At 46.6% G+C, this 22,287-nt stretch overlaps 1 protein-coding gene across 1 annotated transcript in view; it reads left to right on the forward strand.

Moving 5' to 3' along the window:
• Positions 1-13,492, forward strand: part of ALPK2 (alpha kinase 2) — a gene marked incomplete at both ends in the record, with an annotated part of 105,977 nt that extends 92,485 nt beyond the window's left edge. The window contains 2 exon segments of the mRNA XM_080714677.1: positions 13,163-13,259; positions 13,262-13,492. Of these exon segments, the coding sequence (XP_080570803.1) occupies positions 13,163-13,259; positions 13,262-13,492 (328 nt within the window).
• Between the last annotated feature and the right edge of the window lie 8,795 nt (positions 13,493-22,287).

Here is a 22,287-nt window from a genome sequence, read left to right on the forward strand (position 1 = left end):
TGCGGCCCCCAGCAATTGAGGAGACCCCATTTCCAAATCAAAAATAAAATAGGATTGGGGGTGTAGCTTGGAGGTAGGGCATCACTGTATTCAATCTCCAGCATGACAAAAAAAAAAAAAAAAAAGGGAAGGAGAAAGAAAGAAAAGAGGGCAGTATTATAACTTATTCATTTCAATTCAGCTTTACTTGGTGATATGACCTTAAGTGCCAGCAACGTGATTGTGTCTAGAAGCATCGCCTGTGTCCCAGCTCCCTTCACCTTTTAGAAATGTTAGTCACAAAACCTTCAAGTGTCAAAGTACCACAGACAGGACCGTTGTGACATCCAGCAATCCATTTTCCAGGTAGACCCAAGATCCTAACTGGACCTTTGAACCCGTTTCTCATTTCAAATTGTTCAGCCACTTAGAGTTCTCTGAGGGAGACAAGAAAAATGCCTAATCTGATAATGGGAGATTGGGAAATGTAACCTAACCCCAAACCCAAACCAATCTAAAGCAAACCCCATCCAGGAGCCCGGTGGCCCCGCCCAGCCAGCATTCGTGTTCTGGGAGAAGGCAGTATTCAGATTCTACCACCAGAGGGCAGCAGAGCCAACACTTTGTCCTTCGTCTCCCCAAATAGCCGGGTTGAGGTAAAACAAAGAGCAGTACCCTGAGCAGATTTCTTCCCGTCAGTAACAATGGGTAATCGTAGCCGCCAAGGACACCCTGAGTGTGGCCGCCAGCCAACACTGTGGGTTTCTATCCTTGGAAGAAGGACTGACGAAGCTGAAAGTGTGACGTCAGGCGGGCCCGCCATGGAAACCACACGCAGGAGACCCTGGGCACACGCACAGGGCTTTTCTTTGCAAGGAGGCAAAGGTGGGGTGACAAGGACTCACACAGCTAGGGATGCACCTGGGGGACAGTGGCACTGAGGAGGCAGTCTCTGCTGGCATCTGCCCGCTCAGCTCTGGCCCTGCGAAACCAACGAAGAAGGTCCCCACGCTTTTCCTTTGCTGTTCTTGGGTCCCAGACAAAAGGCTCTGCGGTCAGGACCAGCAGAGAGGACAAAAGCCACCCCTTTCCTTAACCCCTTCCAGTCCCAGCGTCCTAGAGACCAGCGTAGGTGGAGAGAAAGAATTAAACCCAACGTTGGAAGCCAAGTGTGGTGACCCATGCCCGTAATCCTGGTACTTGGGAGGCTGAGGCAGGTGGATCGCAGGTTCAAGAGCAGCCTCGGCAATGTAGCGAGACTTTCAGCAACCCATCGAGACCCTGGATCAAGACCAAAAAAAATTAAAAAGGGCTGGGGGTGTAGCTCAGAAGTATAATGCCCCTGGGTTCGATCCCCAGGAACCAGGAAACAAACACACAAACAAAAAACCAACTTGGAGATGGGAAGAAAAGGAATCTCATTTTGAAGTGTGCACCCCTAGAAAGCGAAGTGTGTGCGAGGGGTGACCAGGCCGGCTCCTGGAAGCAATGAATGGAGCAGCTTGCTGGGATGGAAGCAGAGGGACTTTGGAACAGACTTTCCTGACTTTCTTTTGAACGTGTATGTCTCACAGTGGGGCCTTTTCTGGCTGTGTCACTGATGGCAGGCCTCAAGGGGCCAGTCTCAAAGGCTCCACGTGATGGAGACAGGTGCTTTGACGCCCCAGACCGCACTTCCTCAGGTTGCCGCCATCCTCACCTACCCTGGAATGAGGCCTGCACCCATTTTAACCTGGTAAAGCCACGCATTGCAGGCGTTCTGGCCCTTCCGCTGACTTATCTGCCAGTCTTTGCTGTCAAGGAAGTCTGGAGGCCCAAGACCAACAGCAGGCACTTCATTATTTATACTGGGCTCACGCTGCCAGCAAGTCTCTGTGTGTGTGATGGGAGCAGAGTCCCTGAGGCCCAGCAGAGCCAGCCAGGACACAGGCCTCCCCCAGGCGGAGGGCGCCATGTTCTGGCCGCTCCCCAGGGTCTTACAATGGACAGCTTTGTTGAAAAGACTGGAGAGGGACAGCCAAGGGATTACTCCCGGTTTGGACTCTGCGCTCTCGTTAGCCCCCTGCCCAGTCCTTTCTCAGGACCCGAGGGGCACACAGATGGCTCCTCATCATTTGCCATCTGGCTTCAGACACAAGTCTGAGAAGAAAGAGCCTCTAAGAAGCACGGTGGGCTTGAGATTGCCCCCTGCAGGCTGGGAGGGAGGTTCAGGGGTCGCAGAGAGAGAGTCAGAGCCTGAGCAGACAGGACAGGACCATACAAATGTAACCAGCACTTTCAGGAGGGCCTGAGCCCAGTGCAGTGCTGAGAAGCCAAGGGGACAGGGATGGAGGAAGGAATGTGCTGCAAGGAGGCTGTTTCAGCCAATATTCTTGCTGCTGTAATTCAAAACAACTGACCACACAATTTACAGGAGGGAAATTTTATTTGCTCACAGTTCTGGAGATTTCAAGGCTTCAGTCCAGGTGAGGCCAGGCTCATCGATGGGGTACAGGGCATGACAAGGGGAGGCAGAAGGAGGGAGGATCAGAGCTGCATTCACATCTTGGAGGCTGGAAGCAAGAGAGAGCCAACAAGGGAATCTGAAGATACAAGCTCAGTGCCTAAGGCCAGACCCCAGTGATCCACCTCCTCAGGACATTCCTCAACTGGGTTACCACCCAGTAAATTCATTACAATGCACTTACCTCCTGAGGGGATTACAGCCTTCACGATTGAATTGCATCAGTACTGAATACATGAGCTCTTTAGAGGACATGCTCTAACCATAACACAGGCCTTTAACTCATGTTTGTCGACAGAATAAAGTAGCTAGAAAAGAAGGTGGTGGTGGTGGTGGTGGTGGTGGTGGTGGTGGTGTGTGTGTGTGTGTGTGTGTGTACATGCATAAGTGAGTGTATATAGAAAGCCAGGCACCTGTTAAAGGCAGAAGGGAAAGAACCTATAAAGAGGAGAGAAAATGGGACTAACAAGAAAAAGGGGACTCTTTCCTGAGGATTTCAGAGCTTGTCAGTAAGGAAGGCCACCATCAGCACTGTCCCACCGGTGACACACTGGAATCATGACCTTGTCTCCCACCCTCACCCTGTCCAGGACAGTGGTTGGGTGCTCTCCAGAGGGGTGAAATCTGCCGCCGCCTGTGCTTCCTGGGATACGTGTACATTTCTTTCGCCTTTGCTGCCCATGAACCCACTGGGCTCTCAGCTGCAGGTAGAATGAGAGTGAGCCTTTGGGACCCAGCAAGCTAGGGCTTAAGACAGCGGGCACAGCTCACACTGCCTATTTGAGAGGCTCTTTCCTTTAACGTCCCATCCTTAGCTTCTGCCTTCAACTCCAGTTTCAGCTTCAGATAAAAAGAGAACTCTCTATGCTTCCTGAGTTTTATTTTATTTTTGTGGTACTGGGGACTGAACCCAGGGGCATTCTACTAATGAGCTACACCCCCAGCCCTATTTTATTTTATTTTATCGTTTTTTTTTAAACAGGGCCCCGCTAAGTTGCAGAGGGCCTCACTAAATTGCTGAGGCTGGCCACGAACCTGCCATCTTCCTGTCTCGGCCTCCCAAGTGCTGGGATTACAGGCCTGCACCACCTCAACTGGCTATTCCTGCATATTCACAGGAACAAGACACCTGCCACGTCAAGAGTGAGCCCCGAGATAGGTGACTGCATCCTCTTTTCTCCAGGGCCGTCTCTGTTGTCTCTTCCTCAGGGTTCCCTTCAAGAGACCATCCTGGTTTGGGGATGCCTTCTAAAACAATAAGAAGAGGAGCCCTGCGAGTGTGCAGGCATCTAGTATACTCTGGCCAGTGGGCAGGGTGCTATTGTCCACCTGTCTCTCATTTTTCTGCAAAAGGAAGAAGCTTGCAGTGCTCTGCTTTTCATCCAGCTGAGTGTCTGTCAGAGAAGAAAGTGCCAGGGATGGTTCCCATGGAGGCAGCCAGGGCTGTTGGAGGGAGGAGCCACAGGCTGGAAGATCAGGCCAAGAGTGGGCGGGAACCAGAGCGGGGCCTGTGAACCAAGAGAGAGAGCAGGCTGGGACCGGTTCTGAGATGGAACCTTCCAGCTTTTTCTTGTTCATCATCTGACTTCCACTCCAGGCAGCCATCTAGAATAGACTGTCTCTGGACAAGGCAGGCAGCGAAAGCCAGCCACTGAGAGCATCCTCCATAGGCCTGGGAGGGGTGAGGTGGTTGGAACGGGGGCCTGTGGAGTTTGTGATGATAGGTGTCTGAAGGTCACTTGTCCAAAGTGAATGTCACTCATCCTGGACCCACCCCCGTAACAGGACTTCTCTAGAAAACATGGGTGTGGTTGTGTTATATCACAACCCCCAAATGCTCAGCACCTCTTACAGAGAGGCATGTTTCAAAGTGACTGTGAAAATTAGATTTCCCTGGTCCAATCGTTTTGGAGAATCTTGGGTTGAACAGTTTGGGAGGTTACTTCAGTGTGAAATTTTATAGATTTTTTTTTAAAGCCAGTGTGTACTTTGATTGTCTTGGGCGGGGGGCAGGGAGAGAGATTATAATGCATTTCTTGTAGATTTTATACCATGGGATGGGTTTTTAAACATGGGTATCTTGTGAGACAGGACTTTTGCTCCATAGGATACATTTCAGGAAGTACCGATTCACAGGAAAAAATGGCTGTGAAGTAGAAACTGGTCCATAAGTGTCCTCCAGCATCGCTTTCCTGAGAAAGGCCACCATCTTCCTTAGACAGTGCCTGTGAACCTGTGTGTATGTGTCCCTGTGCCAGAGGAACCCACAGCCATCTTGATGCTGTGAAGCCCTCTCGGAATTTGCAAGCCAGTTTCAAAGTCTTCTGGGGTTCTGAAGCACTTTATCACAGAATCTTATCACTACTAGTTTTCCTTACCTCCTCCTTCCTTCCTTCCTTCCTTCCTTCCTTCCTTCCTTCCTTCCTTCTTCTTCCTTTCTTTTTTTTTTTTTTTTGGTACTGGAGATTGAACTCAGGGACATTTTACTTCTGAGCTATAACCTCAGCTCTATTTTATTTTATCTTATTTTAATTTTTGCAGTACTGGGGATTGAACCCAGGGGCATTCAAACTCTGAGCTACTGCCCCAGCCCTATTTTTTTTTTTTTTTTTTTTTTTTTGCAGTACTAGGAATGGAACCCAGGGGGCATTCTGCCTCTGAGCTACACCTCCTGCCCTATTTTTAATTTTTTTTTTTTTTACTTTTTATTTTTCGGTGGTACTGGGGTTCCTGGAAACCGTTCTACCTCCGGGCTACACTCCCAGACCTATTTTACATTTTTATTTGGAAACAGAGTCTCTTAAGCCAGTGAGGCTGGCTTCGAATCTGCGCAATCCTCCTGTCTCCGCCTCCCAAACGTGGGGATTACAAGCATGCGCCACCATGACTGGCCTTTAATTCTTTATTTTGAAACAGGGTCTCACTGAGTTGCGGAGGGCCTCACTAAGTAGCTGAGGCTGTCCTATCTCAGCTTCCCAACACTGGGATTACAGGCATGTGCTACCACGCCCAGCAATTTTATTTTTTTATTGATGCATTATATTCATACATCTTAATGGGGTAAAAGATGGCGGAGGCATACGTGCACACATCACCTAATTAGCCCTTCCCCAGTTCCCACCCCATTCTCTTCCCTTCCCTCATTCTCCTTTTTGGCTTAGTGATTGACTTTGGTGTGTTGTGAATGTACATGATGTACATTAGAGAATTTCCCTCTGGCCCCTCCCATCCCCCTCAGGTCAGCTCTCTCTAAGTTGCCAAGGCTGGCCTCAAACCTGCAATCCTCTTGTCTCAGCTTCCCAAGCACTGAGATTATAGGCGTGTATCACCACACCTAGCTCCCACCTACTTTGCCTGCCTGACTGCCTTCCTCCTTTCCTTCTTTCTTTCCTTCCTTCTCTCTCTCTTTCTCTCTCTCTCTCTCTTGTACTGAGAATGGAACTCAGGAGCATATTACCTCTGAACCACACCCCAGCCCTCTTTTTTTTTTTTAAATTGGAAACAGGGTCTCAGTAAGTTGCCAAGGCTGTCCTCAAACCTGCCATTTTCCTCTCTCAGCCTCCCATGTACCGAGGTTATAGGTGAGCCACTGTACCAGGTTCCCACCTAGTTTTCTTTAATGAGCCCTTTCTTTATTCAACCTTCTGAGAAGCTCAGGACTCCTCAATGCAGCCAGAGCTGAAGGGTGGGCTTTCTCCCACCCACCCCTCTCTCGAGGTATGTTTGGAGGTTGTAATTTGCGATGGGAAGCTGTGAGCTGTCATCAAACCAGCTGACGGCAAGCTGGTCTCAATGTCACGTGGCGCTTCTTGTCTGAAAGTCTCACCAGGATGAGTGGAGAGAGGAGTGGTTTTCAAGCGAGAACTCGGCCTCACAGAGTCTCGGACACAAAGTGAGTGTCAGATCTTTGTGGAGCAAGGGAGGATTATGGGAATAGAGAGGAGGAATGTTTTATTGAGCTATTTGACGCAGGCTTCAAGAACATAAGTTACACCTGTGTTCTAATTTAAACATAAAGACCATTCCAAAGTCCAGTGGGGATGTTTTGCGATCACTCAACACTTTGAAAGGTTTATGTTTTTGCTACTCAAAGTGAGATCCCTGGGTCACTCCAACCTTGTTAGAAAACCAGAACATCAGACTCACCCCAGACCTCCTGAGTGCTGAGCAGCATTACAATATGGTCCCCGGGCTATCTGCACCCATCGTTCCCCTCCGGAAGGAAAGATCAGTGAGAAATGACTCTGCCAGAGGTTGCGCACTGTGATATATTTATTATTCCACTTCCAAGACTGTAGAGTGTGGCTCTTAGACCAGATGAGCTAGGAAAGTATGAGACTCGGAGGTTAAAGATAAAAAGACCCAGCTAGTCAGCCTAGCTAGGGTTGCTAAACACGGAATCGTGAAAAAAAAAAAAAAGTCTCAAATAATTGAGCCCGGCGTGGTGGCGCACGCTTGTAATCCCAGCATTTGGGAGGCTGAGACAGGGTGATTAAGGTTCACAGACAGCCTCAACCACTTTTAAGGCTTTTTTGCAACTCAGTGAAACTGTTTCAAAATAAAGTGTAAAAAAAAAAAAAAAAAAAAAAAAAACGAGCAAGAGATATCCACACAATGGAATTTTACTCAGCCATAAAGAACAAAATCATAAAGAACAAAAGCTTGGGGAGGTAGACTGCCCCTGGGTTCCATCCCCAGTACCGCAAAAAAAAAAAAAAAAAAAAAAAAAAAAAATCTCAATTTTTTTGTTCTATTGCATTAGATTCTTAGGGTTGTCATAACAATTACCATCATTTAGAGGCTTAACAATAATGGAGATTGACCAGATGTGGTGGCACACATGATTGTAATCCCAGTACTTGGGGAGGATTGCAGGTTTGAAGTCAGCCTCAGCAGCTTAGTGAGGCCCTCGGTAACTTAGCACAACCCTCTTTTCAAAAAAAAAACAAAATAAGGTTGAGGGTATAACCCGGAGTGAGACAGCCCCTCGGGTCCATCCCCAGTACCAATAAATAAATAAATAAATAAATAAATAAATAAATAAATAAATAAAATGGGGGTTGCTTGTCCTGTGGTTCTAGAGGCTGGAAGTCTGAAAGCAAGGTTGTTAGCAGGGCTGGTTTCTTCTGGAGGGTCGAGGGAGAGTGTCCCATGCCCCACCCCTAGCTTCTGCTGGTTACACTTAACCCCCTGTGTTTTTTGGCTTGTACTATCTCTGCCTCAAGCACCACATGCTCTTCTCCTGTGTCTGTGTCTTTTCATCTCTTCTACAGACACCAGTAGTTTGGAACTAAGGACCCGTCTTCTGGTTTTGCCTCACCCCAAGTAACCACACCTGTAAAGACATTACTTCTAAATAGGAGCACACTCTGAGCTTCTGGGAAGGGCAGGACTTTGGGGGTGATGCCGTTCAACCTCATCATACATCTGTCTAACAAAAATGGTAGCGAGCCTCTGCAATGGCGCTCCTGCTGCAGAAATGTCATGAAACCCCAGCTCTGTGGTCACCTCCATCCTCGCGGCCATAGATGGCGTGTGTGGCATGCACTGTGAGCCGCGAGCAAGAGATATCCACACAATGGAATTTTACTCAGCCATAAAGAACAAAATCATGCCGTGTTCAGGAAAATGGAAGGATCTGGAGGACGTTATGTTAAGTGAGAGTAGCCAGCCACAGAAAGAGAAGGGTCATATGTTTTCTGTAACATGCAGAAGCTAGGGAGGAATTGAGATACCAGAGGGGCCAGAGAATGGAGGAGAGACCCCCAGTGCGTAAGGGATGTGGTCTAGGGTAAGGGCAGGGGGAAGAGGGAGGATCAATGAAGGGATCACTACCATCGGCTCTGTGTACATATGAAGTACATATGAGAAAATACCAGTGTCAATCTCAGTACCCTGTATGGGGAAAGGGAGTGGGGACGGAGCCGGGGTGGGGGTGCACCAAGTGCTGTGTGCATAAATGCCACAGTCAGCATGATTTACACTATCATAGGAGATTATAATGTACCAATAAAAACATATAAAAAGAAGTGGCTCTGCAGAGGGATGTTCAAAGGTTTAAAAGCCTCAAGTCAGGACTCACACATGACCAGGGCCTGTTTCTGGTGTGCTTAAGCCAGGACGCTGCCCCTGTCCACGACACTCCCAGCTTGTCTGAGACACTCAGGGATTGGTGTGAGGTTGACAGAGGCCTTGTGAGTGGCAGGCGGGATGCAGCAGTTCCATTGTGTCTGACACACAGGTGCAACGGCCTCAGGTGCCCCCAGCAAGCGCTCAGTCATGGAGCAGGCAGGCCTGAGTTTTGACCTTTTCTGGGATCTCCTGCAGTGGAAGATAGAGATGTAAAAATGACATGCTTAGCAGGGGAATTTTCTCTACACTGATAGACCCAGCTTTCATCTTTGGTGGACTTTTTCTCCAGCAAATGATCTTGGCTTTGGGGATTGGAGTCACTTTTCACAGGGAAATAGACGCGGGCTCCCAGCAGGCGGTGGTGGGGAGGACGGGCACTCCTCAGCGGCAGGCTGGATTTGCAGCAAGTATGTCAGGACAGAGATGCAGGCCTGCCTTGTAGCTTCAGAAAGGAAAGAAAGCTTTCACATCCTTAAGAGCTGAATCCCCAGCTAGGATTGCACAGGGAAAGAGCTTAGTCCAACTCTCCAGCCATTCCAGGTGTGCTGACATTTATGGTTTCAACCAGCAAATGAAGGAGGCCCGATTTCTTTCTTCCTTCTTTCCTTCCTTCCTTTCTTTCTTTCTTTCTTTCTTTCTTTCTTTCTTTCTTTCTTTCTTTCTTTCTTTCTTCCTTCCTCCTTCCTCCCTTCCTTCCTTCCTTCCTTTCTTTCTCTCTCTCTGTCTTTTTCTTTTCTTTTCTTTTCTTTTTGCGGTACTGGGGATGGAGCCCAGGGGCATTCTACCTCTCAGCTATACCCCCCAGCCCAATTTTTTATTCTTTATTTTGAAACAGGGTTTCATTGAATTGCAAAGGGCCTCACTAAATAGCTGAGGCTGGCCGTGAACCCGGATCCTCCTGTCTCAGCCTCCCGAATGCTGGGATTACAAGCATGCGCCACCACGCCCGGCCCGATTTCTTGATTCATGCTAGCTACAGCAACCACTTTATGTCAGTGATGCCAATGTTGTTTTGCCAATTCGTGTTTGGCCCTATTAGAAATTGCCTGAACTCGCTCCCACCTAGCAGGGCCATTTTCTCAGTGTATAGTTCAGACACTAGTATGGAGCCCACACTCAGAAGGTCCTGAGTGGTTTAATAGAGTGGTTTAATGCTCTCTTCATCTTGGAATTCTTTTTTTTTCTTTTTTTTTTCTTTTTTTTCTTTTTGGTGGTACTAGGGGTGGGACCCAGAGGCTTTCTACCTCCGGGCTATACTCCCAGACCTATTTTATATTTTATTTGGAAACAGGGTCTCACTAAGTAGCTGAGGCTGGCTTTGAACCTGCGCAATCCTCCTGTCTCAGCCTCCCAAGTGCGGATATTACAAGCATGAGCCACCGTGCCTGGCAGAAATCCTCATAAGTTTTTCTCCCACTGGGCCCCTTAAACTACATCAGTGAAGTTGGGCATGGTGGTGCATGCCTGTAATCCCAGCACCTGGAAGTCTGAGGCAGAAGATTTGTAGGTTCAAAGCCAGCCTTAGCAACTTAGTGAGACTCTCAGCAACTTAGCAAGACCCTCTTTCCAAATAAAAAATAAAATAAAATAGGGCTGGGGGTGTAGCTCGGAAGTAGAATGTCCCTGGCCTGGGTTTTATCCCAAGCACCACCACCAAAAATAATAAAAAAGGAAAAAGAAATTACATCAATGGCCCTGTATGCCAGGTACAACCCGTTTTTCTCCTTTATTTGGAAAATTCCTCATCCTCCAATCTCAGCTTCAAAATCCCTTCATAAACTGGGCATGGCTTGGTGGCACCACTTGTAATCTCGGCATTTGGGAGGCTGAGACAGTAGGTTAGCAGGTTTGCAGCCAGCCTCAGCTACTTGGTGAGACCTTCTGCAATTTAGTGAGATCCCGGTTCCAAATAAAAAATTTAAAAATGGGGCTGGGGGCGTAGCTCAGAGGTAGAAGGCCCCTTGGTTCAATTCCCAGTACTAAAAAAAAAAAAAAAAAGAAAACAAACAAACAAAAAAAACTCTTCACAAGGATCTTTTCATCAGTTACACCAATTATAATATTGATAATTGTAATACCGGGGCCACCATCAACTGAATCTCTGGGTCTTTTACTGAGCTAGGTGATTTATATGGACTTTCTCATTTCATCTTCTCAGTAACCCTACAGGGCAGGTCTTATCATTCTTCCCATTTTGGAGATGAAGAAACTGACAGCAGCTTAGCGAGACTGATGTCCAGGTGTGCTAAGCCGGCAGTAGGTACAGCACCTGCCTCTCACGTTGCTGGGATGAGTTGACATCTGTCCTCTTCCCTAGACCGCGAGTGGCCTTGCTTACTCTCTGATTTCCCTGTCGCCTTTTGCACAGAACTTGGTTAATTATTCTGTAGAGAAAGGAGGGAGGAAGGTTTCTGTCCCTTCCTCTTGTGTGTCTATATTTTTAAGGACACACCACTGACCCAGGTCAACATGAGAACACTGCAAAACCACCAAAGAACTACAAAACTAAGAGCAGCCTTGGGCTTGTTTTCACCCATCCTCTCTGTGTTGAGTTTCACTGGGTTAGGTGCGGGGTTACATCAGTGAGGAGAGTGGAGACCTCTGCTCTGCCCCCATGGAGATTGCAGAGTGAGGAGGGCCAGCCATTGGCCAGTTTCTCTGCTCACAATGTGTATGTGAGCGCTGTGAAGAAGAGGTGCTCTGTCCATAAAGACACATTGTGGGGACGTCAGGAAAGGCTTCTTAGAGGAAGTGAAAGGAGCTGAGAACCAGAGGAGAGCTGGACTGAGCGAGAGGTGGGACGCAGGCGCACTCCATGCAGAGGGGACAGTCTGGGCATGGACTTCTAGACGTGGGAGTCGCATGGGCTCTCCCCGGGCTGAGAAGAGGTCAGGGGCTGGGAGACGTGGCCAGATGGCAGGACTGCAGCCAGGCTAAGGAACTTTGTCTTTACCTATAGCAGCAATGGACTTTTAGTCAGGGAATGGTGTGATTCGAGTTTTGTAGAGGTCACTCTGCTGGCAGTGTGCAGATGCATTGATGGGTAGATATATGTGCATGTTGCTTCCAAGGGTTTATTCATGGGGGATGCACGTTGAAGGACAACTCCTCTGGTGATCAAGGAAGCTCATCTGTAGTGAGAAGGAAGAGAATAGGGAGACCCCAAGAAGGTGACAGTCATTGGGGTATAGCTGGCATGTTATCCACTCTGGCATAAGTGGAATTTGGGGGTTTTCTGGTGACTGTCAGAAAGACCTGCAGGGTCACTTTTTCCAGCTACAAAACAAGCAGCAGTTGTCTGCTACTCTTAAAAATTCTGCCCAGAGCCCAGGAAGGCTTGAGCTTTGGGCCAGCTTTCTTGATGGATCTAGTTTATCTGCAGGTAGAGAGAGCGACTGGGGGAACTGGGCACTTGTCCATTCAAAGAGCACACTAACCTGCCAAGACAAGGATGGGAAACCATTGTCATGGTTTGAGTATTAGTTCTTTACTCAAGGTAAGAGCCCCTGAGACTACTCCTGGGCAGGGGTCAGCATCGTCTCTCCTAGAGCCATCTGGAGACAAGGCCTAGGGTCTTCTCCTTCTGGAGACAAGCTGGGGTGTCATAGGGAGAGCTCTGCTGCCCGAGGAAGACCCAGAGGGCTGCCTCTCATCGACTCTTCTATCACCTTGTTTAGTTTTCCCTGGGCTGGTCTTATCTCTCAGCCTAAATTCCTTCAATTATAAGTCAAAGGCTCTAAACTAAATAATCTCCTCCAGTTCCAAAGTTCTAGTATTGCCACCTCTGGGCAGGATGGGAGTGGCTTTGGGGTCATTAGGAAATCTAACTTTCACCAATATGGTCCAGTATAACTAGTCACTATAGCTCGTAGGAAAGGGACAATGATGAGTCTGTGTGTGGCACCATGAACACCTGGCATGCTGGCAGAGTCTTGGGCTTTTGACCTTCACTGTGCAGGCCAGTGGATCTTTGTCTTTATTGAATTCCTCAATTTTTAAAAATATATTTTTATTGGTGCATTTGGATTATACACCATAAGGAGGTTCTGAGTGATAGCAACATACAGGCACATAGCACTTGGTGTGTTTCTCTCCAGGTCCCACCCTACTCCTTCCTCATCCTCATATGATAAACACACACACACACACACACACACACACACACACACACAGCATTATTTGAACTGTTTTCTTCATTGAGTCCCTTCTTTCCCTTACTATCTCCCTTTCTGAATCGCCCTCCACTATTCTACTAAATGAAGCATCTCTCCTCACTTCTCTGAAGTTGCTTTGTCTCCCAATTTCTCTCTAACTTCCACATACAACAGAAAACATATGACCCTCAATTTTTTGAGGCTGGATGATCTCACTTAGCATAATATTCTTTAGTTCCACTCATTTGACTACAAATGACACAATTTGTTCTTCTTTGTGTAAGAGTAAAATTCCATTTTGTGTATTTCCTGCACTTTTGTAATCCATTCACTAATCCTTGTTTTTATCTCTCATTAGTTGTATGAACCACATGGCCCTCTTTGCCTGGAATAGGAATAAATATATTTTCCATGCATCGTCAGTTTCATTTCAAATTTTTATTTTAAAACTGGTAAAATGTCCTGATTTAAAAAAAAATAATCTTTCCCTTTTCCTCAAACTTGCAGGTACAAAGGATTTAAAGGCAACTGTTCCATGTCCTTCATTGATCAGTTCAAAGCTCTACACCAGTGTAACAAATATTGTAAAATGCTGGGGCTGAAATCCCTTCAAACCAATAACCAGAAACCAAAGAAGCCAACCATCGGCAAAAGCAAGGTTCAGACAAATTCCACGGCAGTGAAGAAGTCAGAGTCTGGGACCCCAGAAGAAAAGAAAAGCTAGCATCCTACATTACTGGCAGCCACCTGCTAGCACTGCACCACCCTGTGAGTGAGAATCCGCAAGCACACAGGAGACAATACTACAGAGCCTACAGAGAGAGTGTAGCCATCCTGACTCTCAGCCAGCTCTGCCCCAAGCTGCTTCTCCACCTATCACCTGGCATATGCTGAAATGATTTTGGAAGATTTGTGACCAGATTTATGGAGAGAATGTACCAGTTGTCAGTCTCAAAGACAGTCCACTCTTTGTACACGTGGCATTTTTGCTGACTTTGTGTCTAGTGTCTAATTGTGTAGCTGCACGTGGTTTTGTTTTCAAGGACTTGGTGCTGATGAAGGTCTGTCCATAGTCAACATCCTTCCCATCCCACTCCTAACTTTAGGTTTTTCTAGACATATCCAGCTGTGATGTGAACAGAAATCATGAATGTCACGTTGTTGCGCGAGTACGGACTACGCTATTGTTGCCGAAGGTGGTTTCTGAAACCTAATGCCACTACTTATCATGACTCACACAGCCAGTTTCAATTTTCTGTTTCATTAAATTCATATTTAAACCCAAAGTACAAGATGCATATATCATCATAGATACTTGTTCTTTGGAATTGGTGCCATATTTCACATTCCTCCAGATTTAGTCACTTCCTAATGGGTTTACTGGAGCATGAAATATTAGCATCTGTGTTTTTCCTCATTTTCACATTAAAACTTAGGTCTCATCACTTTTTACGTTGCTCCCTACATGTGGTCTCCCCAAATCCAGGTCTGACCAACAGTGGATGATACCAGAAGATGGGTGCTATTCTTGACTTGAGTGCCTCAGCTCAGAGAGACACTCCCCTTCACATGATTCTCTTTATACACTATGCCTCCTTCTCTAAATATCCCCATGTAACATTCTGGAACAACAAACTATGTCCATGGATGTGCATGCAGCCCTCTCTCAGAGGGGCAATTGGCTTTCATTAGAAAACTTTTGCCAGCTGGGCAAAAGTGGTAGCACATGCTTGTAATCCCAGCATTCGGGAGGCAGAGACGGGAGGATCATGGTTTGCAGACAGCCTCAGCTACTATTTAGGCCCCTTGAAACTCAGTGAAACCTTGTTTCAAACATAAAAAAAGGACTAAAAATTAGGGCCACAAAAAATAGGGCCGGGGTATAGATAGCTCAAAGGTAGAATGCCCCTGGTTTCCATCCCCAGTACCACACACAAAAAAAGTATTAAAGATATATAATGAGAAGTCAAAGCCATTCTGCAACCCTCTTTCCTGTAGCTGCCTTTGGGTCTTGGTGTGGAGACACAGCTGGAGGGAAGGATTTTCTGCTCTCTGACTTTGCACTTTGCAGTGAGCCTGTGGATCCAGCTGTCCCTGTCTCCTTTCATGGATGCTTAGTTTTTCTTCTTGTTGCTGTTATTTTCTTCAAAGCACAATATTGTTGATTGTAATCTGACTGTGCCTATTTGTAAACATTTGGAAGTCCAGAGACAGAATGGGCACTGTGGTGGGATTTTTCCCTGCCCGGGCTCCTAGGGATGGCCTCAGTGTAGCTGGAGGTCGTCTGAATAGTCATCTAAGCCCTTCTGTTCTGAAATACAGTGCTTTTTATTTTATTTCTTTCCTTCTTTTTTTTTTTGTGATACTGGGGATGGAACCCAGGGGCATTCTACCTCTGAGCTACACCCCCAGTGCTAGTTCTTTCCTTCTTTCTTTCTTTCTTTCTTTCTTTCTTTCTTTCTTTCTTTCTTTCTTTCTTTCTTTCTTTCTTTCTTTCTGTGGTACTGGGGTTCCTGGAAACCCTTCTACCTCTGGGCTACACTCCCAAACCTATTTTATACTTTTTATTTGGAAACAGGATCTCTCAAGCCAGCGAGGCTGGCTTCGAACCTGCGCGATCCTCCTGTCTCCGCCTCTCAAGAGCGGGGATTACAAGCATGCGCCACCACGCCCGGCTTATTCTTTATTTTTTGAAACAGGGTCTCACTGAGTTGCAAAGGGCCTCACTAAGTAGTAGCTGAGGCTGTCCTTGAATGGCGATCCTCCCATCTCAGCCTCCCAAATGCTGGGATTACAAGTGTGTGCCACCTCGCCTGGCTCAGTGCTCTTTTCTCACACAACCAAATAACAGGCTGCACACGGAGTGGACTTTCCTACATTTGGAGTCTCAGTAGTGCCCAACCCCCATTGCCATCATTTTAGTCATTTGTAACACATCTAATTTTTATTGATCTTCATCAGCGTGCCGTGTTAGGAGGACTGTAAATAAAATGAATGCCAGGCCCAGCTGCTGAGTAAGAACAGCCCCACTTGGGCTTCACTGGGGTCTTATACCTTCCTGCATCATGGTCCCCGCATGTCTATGTCTCAGTTTCCTAACCGGCTTAATGAATGATGGAGCTCTGTGATGGGCACATCATAAAGACAAACAAAAGCTTCACAAAAACGGGCCTGTGTCATCCACAGCAGGTTTGTCACTAATGAGAGTAGCAGAGAAAATGACAACCTCTTGCCTGTGGGCGTCATGTTCCCAAGAGGTCTAGCACTGGATGCGTGGCCGGCCGGCTCGTATTAATAGTTCGTGTTATCTCATTGTACCAGTGCCTCCCAGCATGCTTCTAACGAGCCTCATCACAGCAAAGGGTCTCCATGGACTCGTATTAAAAAGGATGCCAAAAGAAGTCATGATTATTTTCTAATTATAAAGCACGCTCTTTTCTAAATATACCTCCTGTTTTGTGAGTGTGCTGGGCGAACTTTCAACTGGCTGAGCATGGGAGGAAATTGCCAGCAACCTGGTTCTGCTTCACTGGACCATGTGCGATGAATTAATGGGGAAGGGAACAGAGCGGCATTTCTCTGCCACTTAGATCTGCAGCTGCCACTTGGGTTCAACTTGTTGAAAAATCAGAGAGGCACAAAAACCTCTTCTGTTTCCCAGCATCGAGTATAATTCCCACCTCACTGCTACCACAGGTCTCTGCAAGAGCCCGCTTGTTCTAAGGGTTTTTTTTCTTTTTTCATTTTTTGGTACTGGGGATGGAACTCAAGAGCATTCTACCCAGCCCTATTTTGTTTTTATTTTCAAGCAGGGTCTCCCTAGGTTGCTGAGAGTCTTGGTACTTACTGAGACTGTCCTCAAACCTGTGATTCTCCTGTCTCAGCCTCCTAAGTATTGGGATTACAAGTGTGCACTACTATGCCCCACTTTAAGACTATTTTTTTTTTTTTTTTTGCAGGTGTGGGGATGGAACCCAGGGGCATTTGACCTCCAAGCTACACCCCCTGCCCTATTTTTTATTCTTTATTTTGAAACCGGTCTCACTGAGTTGCAGAGGGCCTCACTAAGTAGCTGAGGCTGTTGGCAAACCGCGATCCTCCAGGTCTCAGCCTCCCGAATGCTAGAATTACAAGCGTGCGCCACCATGCCCGGCTTAAGACTATTTTTAAAAGTTTAAAAGCAAGCTAGAAGGCAATTTTATCTGTGTGATTAAGTGAACTCAGCCTTCAGATTCATGATGTGATAATATTTACAGGTATTGATTGTATCAATTAAGAGATTTGTTTGTTTCTTCTGGCACTGGAGATTGAACCCAGAAGCATTCTACTTCCAAGTGACACCCTCAGCCCTTTATTTTATTATTTATTTTTTTCTTTGCAGTACTGGGGATTGAACCCAGGGGCATTCTACTTCTGAGCTACACCTCCAGCCCTATTTGTTTATTCTTTATTTTGAAACAGGGTCTCACTAAATTGCAGAGGGCCTCACTAAGTAGCTGAGGCTGGCCCTGAACCTGTGATCCTTCTGTCTCAACCTCCTAAGTACTGGATTACAAGTGTGTGCCACCACGCCCAGCTTATTTTTAAATTTTGAAACAAAGTTTTGCTAAGTTGCTGAAGGTGTTGCTAAGTGATCATGCCTCAGCCTCCTGAGTTCTGAGATTACAGATGTGTGCCACCATACCCAACCGGTGAAAGTTTTGTGGGTTTTTTTTTTTTTTTTGGTGATACTGGGGTTCCCGGAAGCCCTTCTACCTCCGGGCTACACTCCCAGACCTATTTTATATTTTTGAAACAGGGTCTCTTAACACCAGCGCGGTTGGCCTCAAACCTGCGCGATCCTCCTGTCTCTGCCTCCCAAGCGCGGGGATTACAAGCGTGCGCCACCACGCCCGGCTACGATGAAAGTTTTTAAAAATTCTAATTTTATGAGAAACTCAAATGGTTCCCGATAGAAATCATCTCAGAGACTTTTTTCAAAAGTCCTTTGTTTTTGATGGTCTACCATCAAGAAAAGTCAGTCTGTTGGCTTCCGTTTCAGGGCCTAAAAGTCTCAGAAGCGATCCTGTGCAGAGGTCCCACCGCCATCTCCCCTCCATCCACCATTTTCTCTTCCTGTCTGCATCTGGGGCAGCAAGGGGGTGGCTTGTTGCTTTCCAGCCATAAGTCTCCTAAGGTCCTTTCTCTGGTGTTGATAATATTTCCAAAGTACTGAGGAAGTGTCGCCATTCTTGGGGGCTTTTTCTTAATACATTTATTGACTTACTGTCATTACACATAATACTGAGGTATTGAGCCCCAGGAATGAACATACACACAGGACTTAAAACTTTTCCTTCCAGGCCCCACCCCTCCCTTCTTTTCCCCATACATGTCTTTGAAATTGGCACTGATCATTTACATACAGACATTATATCAACAGAAGCATTACCTTCTGTCTACCTTTGCCCTCCTCCAATCCCTTCCCTCACTCTACTGGAGTTTCTACTCTGCTATCTGAAGTTATCCTTGCTTCCTAATTTGTACCTAGCTTCCATGTATGAGAGAAAACATATAGCTATTTGCTTTTTGAGACTACCTAATGTGTGTGTGTGTGTGTGTGTGTGTGTGTGTGTGTGTGTGTGTGGTGCTGGGGATGGAACCCAGGGGCATTCTATCTCCAAGCTACACCCCCAGCCCTATTTTTTATTCTTTATTTTGAAACGGTCTCACTGAGTTGCAAAGGGCCTCCCTAAATAGCTGAGGCTGTCCGCGAACCTTGATCCTACTGTCTCAGCCTCCCAAACTGCTGGGATTACAAGACTGCACCACCACGCCTGACTGAGACTGCCTAATCTTGTTTAGTATATTTTCTTGGGGACTTCAGCAACCAAAACTCATTATCCCACAGTCCTGGCAGCTGGAGGTCTGGGTCAAGGTGTCGGCGAGTTCTGCACCAGGCTTCTGCCCTGGATCTCTGGGGTGGGGGCCGCACACTGCCAATCTTCACAAGTATTCTTCCTGTGTCCAAATGTCCCCTTCACATATGACACGAGCCATACTGAATTAGGGCCACCCTCATGATCTTTAACTGGGTTAAAGGCCATCTCTCCAGACAGTGTCATGTTCTGAAGAACTGAGGGTTAGGCCTTAACAGAGGCATTGGGGAGGAGACGATTGAATTTACAATACTGTGCTCGGCTTTCCCTTCCATCTACACCCACTTCTGGATAGTTTATTCAGTATAGACAGGCAGGTTGGAGGAAATAAAATGGCACCTGTGCTCCACTAGAGTGTTCCCTGGGTTTTTTTTTAATCCACCACACCTCCCGTCTTTACCAAAGAAAAATCACCATTCGGACCCATTGTTTTCTTTTCAAGAGTTTTAGAGAAATTTCTTCCCTCCTCAAAAGCTGAAAATGTGTGCATTATCATCTGGAGCACGGCTGTCCCCAAATTCCAGGGCCCAGGGCAATGATCATGAAGCTTTCTCCCTGTCCCAGCCCTCTGCAGTGTGACCTCAGCATCGTAGGGGGAAAAAAAACACAAAACTGTCCTCCAAGCTCTTCATCAGTCAATAAAATGGTACCATGGTCCTCCACTTGATCCTGTTGAAATCAAAGTTATAAGATGCTGTTTTTATGCCAAGGAACCCCCAATAGCTTTCCATCTCTCTCAGAGCAAAGACCAAACGCATCTCAAAAGCCAGAGAGACCCCCACTATATCCCAGCTCCCCCCAGCCTCATCTCCCTACTCTGTCACTCAGCTCCTGCAACAGCGGTCTTCTTGCTGTTCTTGAACTCTCCTGCCTCGGCGCTGTCTCTCTTTTCTTCTCCACATATCTGCCACTTTCTCAGATATTTACTCACAGGTGAGCCTCTCAGGGAGCCCTCCCCTGAGCATCCTGTTTAAAACCACAAGCGCTTTTCTGGTTCCTGTTACCCCCTCTGGCTTTATATCTAGAGCCGTAATCAGCACGTGATATAAAAGCCATTTTATTGTGGTTTTAATTGTCTATATCTCCTTTCCACCAGAAGGGAAGTTGTCCAAGAGCATGATACTTTTTCCTAGTTTACTTACTACTGCCTTCCAGTACTTAGAAGATGCCTGGTGCATAGAGGACCCCCCTTTTTTTTTTGGTGGTACTGGGGTTCCTGGAAACCCGTCTACTCCAGGCTACACTCCCAGACCTACTTTTTTTATTTTGGAAACAGGATCTCTTAAGCCAACACAGCTGACTTCGAACCTGCGCAATCCTCCTGTCTCCGCCTCCCAAGCGCGGGGATGACAAGCGTGCGCCACCACGCCCGGCGTAGAGAGGACCCTTTGACGTTCACTCCTGTGTGGATGCTGACTCACCCATATGCTGATGCTCTCGGATGGAGAGACAGCCTCCTTTCTAGGCCAATGGGATGTGATGGAAGTCTCTACCTTCCTTTGATCCGTGGCACGGGATTTTTGACTCAGAACCATTCTAACATAGGAAGGCCGCCTGAACAGTGAGGCACGCAGGCCCCAGACCAACCAACCAGGCTCCAGTCTCCATTCCCTTCTTACCAGCTGTGTGGGTTAGAGAAAACATAATATCTGAGTCCTGAATGCCCTGTCCGATAAATGGGTATAATGATACCTATCTTGCAAGAATGTGAGAATTTATTTATTTTTTGGTGGTACTGGGGGTAGAACCCAGAGGCTTTCTACCTCCGAACTATACTCCCAGACCTAATTTTTATATTTTATTTGGAAACAGGGTCTCACTAAGTTGCCGAGAGTCTCACTCAGTAGCTGAGGCTGGCTTCGAACCTGTGCGATCCTCCTGTCTCAGCCTCCCAAGCACGGGGATTACAAGCGTGCGCCACCACACCCGGCTGTGAGAATTCATTTATATGTAGAAAAAACTGACCTGGGGTGGCACTCTATAAAAATGAGTCATTATTATAACCTCTAGTTTTTGTATTTTTTTTAGCACAGAGAAGACTTACATGTATAAAAATCTACATCTCATGCATAATAGACAAATGAGCTTCATATATTATTTTACTATTCAATGTAAACAGTACACCAAAACATCACCTACAATGAGTTAGAACTTCAAATGAATTATATTTTCACTATTTGTTGTTGATATTTAAGAAAAGAAAAAAATCATGTCATTGGATGGAATTGCATAATGATTTTCATTCAGGGTTCAGTTTTCAAAAGTCATTCCACACTGTTTTCTTAGCCCATGCTAAAGAACCCCTCCAGTAGCCTCCCCTCTGAGTCTCTGGAGAATTGAGATCTTCATAGTTTTGCCTCATGTCTCTCAAAAGCTCTCTTTGAAGTATCAAGGGGTTCTCAATGCCTAAAAATGGTCCAGGAACAGTGGATAAGCCCATGCGTATCACCTTCACACTGTTTTAAGGTAAGTGCAGCTTTGATCAGCAGCTCTTCCTGCTTCCTGCTCCTCTGTCGTCTTCCATCCTTCCAAAAGTGATGGGTTTTGAGCAGAGCATCAAAGGAGGTGACAGACCAGCAGAAGAAAAATAAATAAATAAATAAATAAATAAATAAATAAATAAATAAATGTGGCTAATGTGAAGACAATCTCGTGAGATTCCTGCAGAAGGGATTCTCAGAAGCAAGAATAAGAACAGCATCCTTGGGAGTTAATGAGCAAATCTGCCTGGCATAGAGGAGGTGCCCTGTGTGGACGCAGAAGTGAGGCCTGGGGGCGTGCAGAGAGGCATCTGTGCTGGTTGGCTGGAGATCAAGGTTTGTTTATGTGGGCTGCCTGAGATGCTGGAGGCTTAGCCATGGTCAGGGGCTAAACTTCTGGAACTCAGAGACTTGCCCAGGCAGGAGGCAGGATGGCAGAGCAGAGAGGAGAGTAGCTCACTACCTAGGGCATCTCCGGACCAACAAGGAATAGAGGGCACTGCAAAGCTAGCCAGGTGCCACGTCTAGAGGGGCTCAGAAGCAAGTTACGACCGCAGTGTCTCATGCCGTGGGCTGAATGCTTGTGTCTTCCCCTGTTCAAATGTTGAGATCTTCAACAGACTAGGACTGGAAGCACCATATGACCCAGCCGTGCCACTTCTTGGTATCTTTACGAAAGAATTCAAGATAGAAGACTGTAGTGGTAAAAGCATATTCATAAGCCAGCCATGGTGGCACAGGCTTGTAATCCCTGCCTTTGGGAGGCTGAGACAAGAGAATCGCAGTTCGCAGCCAGCCTCATCTACTTAGTGAGGCCCTACGTAACCTAGTGAGACCCTGTTTCAGAATAAAGTATAAAAAAATAGGGCTGGGAGTGCAGCTCAGAGGTAGAATGCCCCTGAATTCAATCCCCAGCACCACAAAAAAAGAAATGCATATCCATGTGTGTAGCACCACAGTTCACAATAGCTGTTATTAATGTAGGAGTCCATCAACAGGTAACAAAAATGGGTACATACACACGGTGGAGTTGTACGTGTCATGTGCAGAAAAATGGATGACACTAGAGAACATTATGCTGAGATCAGCCAGTCTCAGCAAGCCAAGGGTTATCATACGTT

This window comes from Muscardinus avellanarius (assembly GCF_963383645.1).
Source record: "Muscardinus avellanarius genome assembly, chromosome: 17".
NCBI lineage: Eukaryota > Metazoa > Chordata > Mammalia > Rodentia > Gliridae > Muscardinus > Muscardinus avellanarius.